A 12,496-nucleotide genomic window follows, 5' to 3' on the forward strand; every position below is an offset into this window, starting at 1 on the left:
GACCTGGTTCTGATCTTATTTTTCTATTTCTTAGTGACTAAAAATTTCATTTAAAAAGGTAACAATTGCTCAGTATTTTCTCAAAGCATCATAAATAAAATAATCATTAACAAGTACATAAACTACTGTTGACTTGTTTATATTTTTGCTCTTTTGCCTTTAAGATGACAGGAAAAATGGTAGTTAAAAGGCTCCTTAAAAGAATCTTTTTTGGCACTACCACCTTTTAAACGATATCCAGTAAGTTATATACTCATAAAAACTGCACATGAGTTATCCATATAGATGGTAACCCACAACATAAAGAATTTGTACACTCAACAAGATTTAACACATTACTATAGGCAAGTTTAACATAACAAGTGTAAACAGGCCAGAAATACACAAAGCACACACAGTGAAGGAGCAGGGCAGGAAACAGCAGCCTCAGGACGTCTGACGCTACCCAGCTGCGTGTCCTGGACACGACGCTCAACCTCCCTGCAACTCTGTCGCTTTCTAGGTAGAAAATAAAGCAGTTGGATAACTAATGTGTGGTTTATTTCCAGCTTTACATTTCTAGGATTCTACAAACCAGGAAAATCCCTCATATACATTCCTTCTTATGGAGGCAGCTTAGAGAGAAACAAGGGTGGGCTCTGAAGCCAAACAGGCATCCCGTCCCCCGGGTCACTGTGTGTGCTGGGCAAGCTTCGGTGTTTTCACCTGTACAATGGGCACCGCACAAGCGTCCTTTCATGGTGGTGATCAGGATTAGAGAGGACATGTAGAACACATCCCGCACAGCGCCCTCTCTTCATCCCACCGCCACTGCCTCTGCTTGCTTCCTCCTGGGCAATACTAGTGTGCTGCCAATGACGACGGCTCATACTCCCGCCGTACGCCTCATCACTAGGACACAGGTCCCGGTGCGGATCTTTTCCCCCGTTCACACTTGCACACACAGCAGCTTTCAGGCCAGACGCTCTTTTCAAGACAGTCTTTTCTTTTCAGAGACAGGATCTTGCTGTCACCCAGGCTCGAGTGCAGTGGTATGATCACATCTCACTGCAGTCTCGAACTCCTGGGCTCAAGAGATCCTACTGCCTCAGCCTCCTGAGTGGCTGGGACTACAGGCATGCATCCCCGCATCTGGCTAATTTTTGATTTTTTGCAGAGACCAGGTTTTGCTATATTGCCCAGGCTAGTCTTGAACTCTTAGACTCAAACAATCCTTCTGCCTTGGCCTCCCAAAGTGCTGGGATCACAGGTCTGGGCCACTGTGTCTGTTCCTGAGACATTATTTTCAAAGGTCACATGGGGACCACAGCTAAATTCATAAATACATAGTCTGTCATTTTACAACCACTGAATATTCAATAAACTTCACTAATTCAAGTGGAAAAACCATTAAATTTGGAAAATAATTTATTCTGAGAACAAAGGCCATACTCAAAAAATCCTAGCAGAAAATGAAGTTAATATTTTTAATCACAGATATAAAAAACTTAAAATTTATATGCTTTATCTCCAAACCCTGACATAAACTACATGTGCATAAAATTTACTGACTACTTTTTATGTGCCGGGTGAGGTATTGAATCCTTAAATGTATTTCTGATTATCTTTGCAACCATCCTGAGATGCCGATTTGATTACCATGTCCATTTCACAGATGAAGAAACCGAAAAACAGAACTCAAGTCGGTTGCCCAAAGTTAACAGCTAGTTCCCATTATGTGATACTGTTTCTCTCTAAGGCCTTCTCTTCATATCCTGTGAAATTCACCTCTCTTAATATCACTGCAATTTTTTTTTTTTTTTTTTTGAGACAGAGTCTCACTCTGTTGCCCAGGCTGGAGTGCAGTGGTGTGAGATCTTGGTTCACTGCAACCTCTGCCTCCTGGGTTCAAGCGATTCTCCTGCCTCAGCCTCCTGAGTAGCTGGGATTACAGGCACACATCACCATGCCCGGCTGATTTTTGTATTTTTGGTAGAGATGGGGTTTCACCACATTGGTCAGGCTGGTCTCGAACTCCTGACCTAGTGATCTGCCCGCCTCGGCCTCCCAAAGTGCTGTGCTGGGATTACAGGCATGAGCCACGGTGCCCGGCCCAATATTACTGCAATTTTTTAAAAAGTATGCTCACTTAGTGACTTTATTTCTCTTTCACTGACCACTAAAGGCTTGGAAATCAGAAAGCTATTCAAGGCTAAAACCTTCCAGAACTTACTGTGTTGTTAAGCAGCAGCACATTCTTGTGGCATAATGCATTTCCCACCCAGTGTGTGACAGTATTCTGCTTTAAGCCATGCAGGGAGCCCCTCCTTCACAGATTATGGGTACCCACACCATCCCACTACGCAAGCTACCCCTTTGCTCAGCAGGAGGAAGAGGTTGAGACTACTTTTCCTTTCCCGAAAATGGCAGAGTTTTCTCAAAAAGTGAGTAACTCCATAACTACTCCCGAATCTATTAGTATTCAAAAGAATTTTGATGTCCTGCACCAGACAACCCTAAATTTCTGCTATTTGTCTTCCCCTTCACCATTTCATCAATCTCCTAAAGTCCCTCAAGTTAGCCTTAAGGGTTACAAGATGCATACAGTACCAAACAGATACATGTGATTCAACAAAATGTTTGCAGAAGATTTACCTTATGTAACGTTTTTGGTCATGTAAAGTTGATGGTGTCTCAAGCAATTTATCCAGAAGTAATTCTCTTAAAGCTTCAATCCTTGTTTCTACTTCAGCATAATCTATTTAAAAAGAAAAGAATACACCAGATTTACAGAATGAAAATTTAATATCAAATTTCAAAAAGCAGAATAGTAGTTGCTTTCGTGGGGTGAGGGCTGACTAAGATAGAGGCACCAGGGCCGTGTCTAGAGTGATCAGAACACTATCTCCGATGTAGGTTACAAGGGTGTATATATTTGTCAAAACTCACTGACCTCTAACATGTGAGGTCTGTACATTTCACTGCATGTATATTTTACCACAATAAAAAAATAAATTTAGTTTTCTGGGTCCTTACAGATTTCATTTTTAAATTTAATAAGGCCCTGTGATATTTCTCCTGGTGGATTGTAACTCTGGCATTAGACATAATTTCAAAAGTTGCTGAGTTTCCTTTAAAGGAGGTTGGAATTCTTCAGTCTATGGGTCTCTCTGAAGACGGGAAGATTAAAATGTAGGTTTCCATCTCTAGAAAATACTTGTCATTGATTCTTTCCAGTAAACTAAGACTTTCTAACAGCGTGACGGTTAACAAACGGCAGAGAACGTCTCAGGCGAAAAACCTAGAGTCGTGGTTGCTCATTTTCACTGCATATCAAATAAGAAAAGTCATACTGTTATTTTTGAAGTAATTGCTTTACATTTTAAAGAGAGCCTCATATAAACAAAAACTAAAAACTCATATAACATTCTTTGCAGAACACATTCCACATTCTTCCTGTAAAAGGAAAGGAGAAGATCTAAAAGTAATACATGAATCTTACATTTCTTGAAAACTTGCACCTCCGTTTTCCCAAAAAGTGACTTGGCCTTTTCATAATCATTAATAACCACATCATAATCACCCTTTAAAATAAAGAAACATTTTGAAAACTGTCAGTAATGCGAAATGAAGACATTTGGTTAATATAAAAAACATCTTAAAAAATCTTAAAAATGTATGACATCTATAACCATATGTAAATAAATAAACATGTACTCTACCTTTTGAATATTCCTTTCAATATTTAGAGGAAGGTTGAAAAGAAACTTAAATCGCTGAAGCACATTGAGTGCATTTCTAGTGGAATCTGCCTTGTCTTTCCGACCTAATACTTCTTGAAACAATGTGTCCGCGGTATTACTCGCTCCTGTTTTAAAAAGAGGAAAGGAAACTTAGATGAAAGCTGATTTTAATCAGAAAATGTGTAACTGGGCACTAGAAACAAAATGTTAATACTGCTATTGTAGTTTTACATTAAAACTCAGACTGTTTTTAAGGTTAGCTAGCTGTTTTTCAGGTTAGGGGATCTTTTATGGTTTGCTAAAATAAAATTTCCATTTTGCCTAAGTCTTTTCATATGTTAAGAATGGTATCCAATATAAAAACAACCATATTTACCATGCCCAAATAAATTCTCTAATGTGAACCTACATTTATTTTCATTATCTTCTAAATTGTATAGCAATTATGGGCCCTTAGGTTATTTCAGAACTTCATACAATAGGGTAAAACACACACATACGCATGTATGTGCATACACGTGTACATTAGCTAAATTCTGTGGACTCAATATCTACATATGGGATAATAAACAAAACAAGGAAATCATTTTCAGGAAAGTTGCTCAATAGAAATATTTAAAACAAATTCCATTCCTTGGCAGAATTACCTCTACGTAGCAGGCAAAGAAAATTATATAAGTAATTTACAAATGACAAATGTGAAGGCAGCATCATGAATATTTCTTAAATCAGCTAATCTTATAAAAGTATACATGAGCTGCACATTTCCTAAGGTTTTTTTTTTTACCTAAAAGACCCCAAACCATATGAATCACTGTAATGAAAGAGTTGCTTTATTTAAAGCAAAATTTGCTGTGTACAAAAACAGTTTAAATTTTGCAACTTGTGAATTAGTTTTAATTAACCACAATGAAAGGAGAGAAAAAAGATAAACTGTTTTTGGCTGTTTGATCGCTGCTTGTAAAAAGTTTCTGCATTATCTGGTCTAGTGACTATCCTTTAAGCAAAGATGAAAAAATTGCCTCAGTCTCACTGGGTGGCTCGCATGCAGTATTCTCTAGAGCACACTGTGGGTGGCCTGACCCTGTTAAAAGTCATCTTTGTAACATGATTGTTTTATCTAAATAATGTTTAAATTCTGTTGAAATTTTAAAGGCCTGATATAAAAACTTTGTTTTGTCAAGATAACTGTTTTCACCACATGCTATTTAAGTAGAATTCTACATTTCTATTATAAGACGAGAAAAAATATATTTCCTTCTTGCCACCAAACCACATAATGGAGGCTAAATTAGTATTTGAAATCTGATTAGGGTTAAAACTTTTGGTCATCAAAGAAAATTATTTTAAAGTATTTATCACTTAAAAAATATGAATTTCAAGAATTGAGGCTCATAAATGAATAGATACGTAAAGGAGACTAAATCTTTTTAAAAGGTTAATTACTTATATGTTAGGTTTGGATGTTAAATCACCAAGCACTGTTGTTTTACATTTTTTATTAGTTTTTAGTATAATGAAATTTGGGGCAAAAAGTATGAATTCAAAATTAGATTTTTCTCATCTTATTTTTAAAGTCGTAAAATATTATCAACTAATAATTTTAACTTCTCTAAAAAGTATGAAAACAAGTACAGGAAGAAAACTCACTTATAATTAAATAAAATAGAGACATACAGAAAAATTTATATGCAGAAATTATAAACTATAAAATTATGTTTATTTATGCCAAAATACATGTACTTATATGTTGAAAATTTTATGTGAATACTGAGAAATTATAAGTTATGAGATTATAACTTTTAATTTAGAGATAACTTCGGTCTGTAAATTACTGTTCTGCTGTAAATTTAATTGTATTCACAATAAAACTGAAGTTCCTAACTCTGATTATTAGATAATGTATTCAGTAATAAAATACATGAGGGCAGTGAAACCAAGATTTGTGCAAATAGATAAAAATCACCAGTAGCTCACAAAATACATTTTACGTCTTTCTTCTTTAGGGCTACTAATAAGAAAACAAAACTATTGAAGAAAAGGGGTGCTCTTCACATGTGAGGCTGATGTCACAGATAACGCCACCAGGAAGGCATCAACAAAGGTCATCCCATAAAATCCCCTTGTGCGAATCCACACACATTCTCACACCAAGAACACCCCGTGTGCGAATCCACACACACACTCACACCAAGAACACCCCGTGTGCGAATCCACACACACTCTCACACCAAGAACACCCCGTGTGCGAATCCACACACACTCTCACACCAAGAACACCCCGTGTGCGAATCCACACACACTCTCACACCAAGAACACCCCGTGTGCGAATCCACACACACACTCACACCAAGAACACCCCGTGTGCGAATCCACAATCTCACACCAAGAACACCCCGTGTGCGAATCCACACACACTCTCACACCAAGAACACCCCGTGTGCGAATCCACACACACACTCACACCAAGAACACCCCGTGTGCGAATCCACAATCTCACACCAAGAACACCCCGTGTGCGAATCCACACACACTCTCACACCAAGAACACCCCGTGTGCGAATCCACACACACTCTCACACCAAGAACACCCCGTGTGCGAATCCACAATCTCACACCAAGAACACCCCGTGTGCGAATCCACACACACTCTCACACCAAGAACACCCCGTGTGCGAATCCACACACACTCTCACACCAAGAACACCCCGTGTGCGAATCCACACACTCACACCAAGAACACCCCGTGTGCGAATCCACACACACTCTCACACCAAGAACACCCCGTGTGCGAATCCACACACACTCTCACACCAAGAACACCCCGTGTGCGAATCCACACACTCACACCAAGAACACCCCGTGTGCGAATCCACACACACTCTCACACCAAGAACACCCCGTGTGCGAATCCACACACACTCTCACACCAAGAACACCCCGTGTGCGAATCCACACACACTCTCACACCAAGAACACCCCGTGTGCGAATCCACACACACACTCACACCAAGAACACCCCGTGTGCGAATCCACACACACTCTCACACCAAGAACACCCTGTGTGCGAATCCACACAAACTCTCACACCAAGAACACCCCGTGTACGAATCCACACACATTCTCACACCAAGAACACCCAATTTTAAGGCAGCTGGTAAGGGTTTGAACATCAGTGTCCAACCACAGAACAAGTCTACCTGGAGAGGATGGCCATGACTTTGGCCTCATAGGCTGTAGGACAAACCCTGATCTACATTTGCCAGCCTTGGGCAAACCAAGGTCTGGAACTCGGTCCTTTCTCCTCACCCAAAGATGGTCTCCAGCACCAGTGAATTTGGACAATGCCTCTCACTGTCTCGGTCACACAGGAACTGCAAGAACTAACAGCAATGATGTAAAAACAGCGTGGTTGCCACCAGTGTAGTCGGATCTGTGGAGCAGTAAAATTTCCCTACAGTGCAAGATGGGAAGGAAAGTCCAGGTAGCATTACACACCAGTCGGTGGAACTCATACCTGCTCAGTGATCTTACATCCTTAACAATGGAACAAACATTTTCATATGTGCCAGGAACTCCAGTCATCTAGAAAACCTAGTCCTGTAATTCTGATGGTGTCTTATAATTTCAACCATGTTTATTTAAAGTAAATATTATGCTTTCTCTTATTTCAAAGTGACCATTTGGTCCTTTCCTTGGTACTGACACTTGAGACAGATCACGGAAGTGATTTCTAATCTGCTCTCCACTTGCTGGGAACTGGAGAGGTCAGACGCAGGACAGAAGGAACGCCCCCTCACCTGCTGCCCCACCCACCACAGCACAATGTATCCCAGGGATAAGCAAGTTGAATGAGATTAGGAAGTGAAACATTACGGTGCCTGGAATATCAGAGAAACCCTAAAATGTACAAATTCACAAAGAGACCTAACTACCTCAATTTCAACAGGCTAGAAAATGATGAGATAGGCTGCCGGCTATACCATCATAACGATGCTACACGGACAGGATCATTAACAGTACTGAAAGCCTGTTCACAGCACCATGCCTGACACTCTGTGTGGAGTAGACGGAACTGAGGAAAGAGCTGACGTCAGCACGTACCCCTCTCAAGAGCAACTGTCAGTATCTCTTCACCTCCAAGCTGAGTTGGCAGCTTGAAACCAACCCCAATGGGAGTATTTACACCTTGGAAATTGGGAAATGCTAATATTAGGTTAATTTTTTCTATCTTCTTTTTTTTTTTTTTTTTGAATGCATGTTGTGAAATATTTGCCAGCCAGCCATTGAGCAAACGTCAGTTTCTTTTCCACATCCTGGCCCTTCTGGATATTCCCTAGTGTTCCAAATCCTTAGCTTTCTTCTTTCATTTCGCACATAGTACTTGGGTTAAATCATTCAATCCTGTTTGTCCAACTACCATCTTTATGCTGGTGACTCCCAAATCTGTGTTTCAAGATGTGTTTGCGAGCGTAAGACCAATCCTTAAAAATATTTTCACTAGACATGCAATAATGATAGCTAATAACAACAGGAATATTTTCACTGGACATACAATAATGACAGCTAATAACGACAGGAAGCACTGATGCTATGCCAGGTGTGATTCGAAAACCCTATTAGTTCACCTGCACATGGTTATGTCGCTCTAAGACAGGCACTGTTTTTACCCCCGTTTTATGTTGGAGGCAACTGAGACACAGAGGTTATTCAACTTGCCCAGTGTGACATCGTGGGGACATAGTGAGAGCTAGCAAAACCCATCAGCACGACCCTCAGGAATCTCAAAATTCAACATGTTGAACTGAATGTTCTCATCTCTATGCCTCTCCTTATGCGCCAAACATGCTCCTTCATCCGAGGCCAGACATCTGTAAATCACCAATGACTACTTCCTTTTCCCTATGTAACATGTCAAACCTTCCCTGTCCCTTCACCTTTCTCACCTGCCACTCGCTCTACCTTCACTAGCAGCCACGTCACCCTTACGTTACTTTATTCCATTACTACACACATTACTGCTGACCTGGCTTAACATGCCTGCGGTCCACTTCTGGCTGCTCTCCTCTTGCCTCTGGCGTACCTCCCTTCTCGTCCATTCTCTATACGGATGGCAGATTGCTCTTTAAAAATCTCCTATCGTTCCGTTAAACTCCTGCGATGGCTCACTATTTGTCTTCAGAATAAAGACAGATTCCACACTACTGCACAGCCAGTTCGTCAGGGGCAGACCTCGTCTACCCTGCGGCCACACCTCTCCTATCTGCACACAGCCACACTGGACCCTGCTTCCTGGGCTGCGGCCTATCTCCTCTCTGAACTCACGCGCTAGCCCCGCGGGGACACACCTGCCTCCCTCCACTCAGCCGCCCACCGCCGGCCTCTGCTTGTCTCTGAACTCACGCGCTGGCCCCGCGGGGACACACCTGCCTCCCTCCACTCAGCCGCCCACCGCCGGCCTCTGCTTGTCTCTGAACTCACGCGCTGGCCCCGCGGGGACCCACCTGCCTCCCTCCACTCAGCCGCCCACCGCCGGCCTCTGCTTGTCTCTGAACTCACGCGCTGGCCCCGCGGGGACACACCTGCCTCCCTCCACTCAGCCGCCCACCGCCGGCCTCTGCTTGTCGGGGTACTTCCTGCTCCTCTGTTAAGGCTCCTGTGACCTCCCCTGGTATTCTCTGGACTCAACTTTTTGGCTTGCTTCCCCTTTTGTGGGCTCTAGCCACACCTGAAGACTCCCACCAGAGCAGTATTATCAAACCATCATTTGATCACCTGAATATGTGTATTTTCCATTCAGTTATAATCTCTAGAAGTAAAGTACAAGTTTTATTTTTATATCCCTAGGATAAAACAAACATGTGCTCAATAAATGCTTACAGAGGAAGGACTAAAAATTGCTGTCTGAATCAATGACCAGTATTCTTACTACTCAGAGAGGTGGTACAACACCCCATGGGCAGGCCTGGCTTTGCACAGCGTGCAGGGCTGTGACAGGGGCTGTGCAAGCTAAAATCCAGCAAGACCATCTAATAATCAATGGGAAAATTACATTTGTTCTGTGATATCCAAAAACGTTTGTTGAAACATTAAAAACTCACTTATTGTTGGTTACGAATGAATAACAATTTTTTAAAGTACAACTAATCTTTAATATACAATTTAAAACATCAGAGATTCAACTTCTTCCTGGTTTAGTCTTGCGAGGGTGTATGTGTCCAGGAATTTATCCATTTCTTCTAGATTTTCTAGTTCATTTGCATAGAGGTGTTTATAGTATTCTCTGACGGTAGTTAGTATTTCTGTGGGATCGGTGGTGATATCCCCTTTATCATTTTTTATTGCATCTATTTGATTCTTCTCTCTTTTCTTCTTTATTAGTCTTGCTAGTGGTCTATCAAGTTTGCTGATCTTTTCAAAAGCCAGCTCCTGGATTCACTGATTTTTTGAAGGGTTTTTTGTGTCTCTATCTCCTTCAGTTCTGCTCTTAGTTATTTCTTACCTTCTGCTCGCTTTTGAATGCGTTTGCTCTTGCTTCTCTAGTTCTTTTAATTGTGATGTTAGGGTGTCAATTTTAGATCTTTCCTGCCTTCTCTTGTGGGCATTTAGTGCTATAAATTTCCCTCTACACACTGCTTTAAATGTGTCCCAGAGATTCTGGTATGTTGTGTCTTTGTTCTTGTTGGTTTCAAAGAACATCTTTATTTCTGCCTTCATTTTGTTATGTACCCAGTAGTCATTCAGGAGCAGGTTGTTCCGTTTCCATGTAGTTGAGCGGTTTTGAGTGAGTTTCCATCAATGACAGACTGGATTAAGAAAATGTGGCACATATACACCAGGGAATACTATGCAGCCATAAAAAAGGAAGAGTTCATGTCCTTCATAGGACATGGATGAAGCTGGAAACCATCATTCTCAGCAAACTATCACGAGGACAAAAAACCAAACACCATATATTCTCGCTCATAGGTGGGAATTGAACAATGAGAACACCTGGACACAGGAAGGGGACCATCACACACTGGGGCCCGTCGTGGGGTTGGGGGAGGGGGAAGGGATAGCATTAGGAGATATACCTAATGTAAATGACGAGTTAATGGGTGCAGCACACCAACATGGCACATGTATACATATGTAACAAACCTGCACGTTGTGCACATGTACCCTAGAACTTAAAGTATAATAATAAAAAAAAGAATCTCCACATCACAAGAAAAAAAAAAATAAAACATCAGAAACATTTAAAATTAAAGCGTTATATTTCTTTGTAGAAAAACTTATCAAGAGTGTTTGCCTTGTTTTTTGTTGTAATATTTACAATATGAATCAAGCCTCTTTTCTGTGCTCTGACAGATTATCCTGCTCCTTTCTAAGCGTGAATCAACTTCTGATATTTTTTCCTTTGCACCGTCCACATCATGAAACATCTCTGAGGTTCTCCGAGCATTGCTTCCTTTGGGACATCTCATGCTTTTCTTCACATTTGTTCACCTTTGTTGGGAAGTTCCCCTCCACTGAGTTACTCTTGAGTCTCAAAGACAGGAGGACCTACATCCCCACAGCCAGCTATTCCTTCCGTCACTCTCCATTTGGTGGATTTGCGTTTCACTTCCAGTGTTAGAGCTTCCTGGTTTTTGAAGCACTTTCATCTTTATCGACCAGTCCCTTCCCGATCATCCATTTTTGTAAAATGTCAGGAGGGTTTGTCACTGGGAGATAAGGAGGTAGCACAACTGCACACTTTGCTGTCTGCTGAGAACTGGTAACAGACGTACAGTGACTATCACTGGTGGCCTTGAAGGAGGCAGTGTGGCTGATCATCCAGAGCACCTCTCATTTACACAGCGATGTGTGAATTAAAGAGCTGGAGGGGAACTGTACTTTATGCAGCTATGGTGACTGCCCTGTGGGAACCGCAGTTCTCCACGGTGTTGCTGGGGGACGGCTGTTACGAACTGAACCGTGATGACTGAAACCTGCGCCTATCAAAACCACACACACAGCACGGCCTGCCTGCAGTTCAAAGCACAAGTCTGGAGCCATATTTCTGGATATAAATTGCAGCTCTGCTGCTTACTATTTATATAACCTTACACGGCTCAATTAATCTTCTGGGCTTTAGTTTTTTTCATCAATAAAGTGAAGATAACAGCACAAACCTCAAAGTGTTGTTGTGAGGACTAAATATACCTAGATAGTTTCCAGCAACACCTGCCCTGCAGTAGGCCCTCCACAAGCGTGAGCTACGACTGCTACAGCTACTGCTACAAATACTTACACAGCATGTCTACACCTGCACTGTCTAACACAGTAACTACCAGCCACACGGGACTATTTCAATTTAAAGCAGAATTAATTAAAATTAAATAAAAATTTAAAACTCAATTCCTCAGTTGTACTAGTCACATTGGAAGTGTTCAGTAGCTACATTTTCATCACTGCAGAAATTCTACTGAACAATGCTGTTCTATATATTTGAAACAGGTAAGAACACAGAGTTGAATATGCAAATTTGATGTAAATAAACTAACAGTCATCATTGGCTTGAAATTAAGAATAAGTTATTAAGTTCAAACACAGACATGAGAAACACATATCATGAAAACAAAAAACAATTTTTTTTTAACCATTTCAGAAGAAAGTGTCAAAACTGATAAACTCTGAATAAATGACCTAAGTTTCCTGCAGCCAACAGCATCCTTTAGAAACTTAGCTTAAAAGTCAGAAAGATTGCCCAATTTAAAAAAAAATCTTTTAAAAAAACTAAAGAAAT

At 41.0% G+C, this 12,496-nt stretch overlaps 2 protein-coding genes across 7 annotated transcripts in view; one reads left to right on the forward strand and one right to left on the reverse strand.

Annotated features, from left to right (window-relative positions):
- Positions 1 to 12,496, reverse strand: part of EXOC2 (exocyst complex component 2) — a 205,147-nt gene that overhangs the window by 107,636 nt on the left and 85,015 nt on the right. For all 6 annotated transcript variants that reach the window (XM_031012319.3, XM_055391044.2, XM_055391043.2 and 3 more), the window contains 3 exons: positions 3,702 to 3,847; positions 3,482 to 3,563; positions 2,635 to 2,737 (listed from right to left, as the gene is read on the reverse strand). In XM_031012319.3, coding sequence (XP_030868179.1) covers positions 2,635 to 2,737; positions 3,482 to 3,563; positions 3,702 to 3,847 — 331 coding nt within the window. The remainder of the gene's footprint in view (positions 1 to 2,634; positions 2,738 to 3,481; positions 3,564 to 3,701; positions 3,848 to 12,496) is intronic.
- LOC129534327 (uncharacterized histidine-rich protein DDB_G0274557-like) lies at positions 2,325 to 7,068 on the forward strand. Its single transcript, XM_055391048.1, has 2 exons — positions 2,325 to 2,423; positions 5,729 to 7,068. The coding sequence occupies exon 2, from the start codon at positions 5,789 to 5,791 to the stop codon at positions 6,890 to 6,892; it is 1,104 nt and encodes a 367-aa protein (XP_055247023.1). The 5' UTR covers positions 2,325 to 2,423; positions 5,729 to 5,788; the 3' UTR covers positions 6,893 to 7,068.

The sequence above is a fragment of the Gorilla gorilla genome, chromosome 5, assembly GCF_029281585.2.
Source record: "Gorilla gorilla gorilla isolate KB3781 chromosome 5, NHGRI_mGorGor1-v2.1_pri, whole genome shotgun sequence".
Lineage (NCBI taxonomy): Eukaryota > Metazoa > Chordata > Mammalia > Primates > Hominidae > Gorilla > Gorilla gorilla.

Excerpts from the sequence above, each read along its gene's own strand:
- LOC129534327 (XM_055391048.1), top strand. The coding sequence starts at position 5,789 with ATGTCACAGATAACGCCACCAGGAAGGCATCAACAAAGGTCATCCCAT.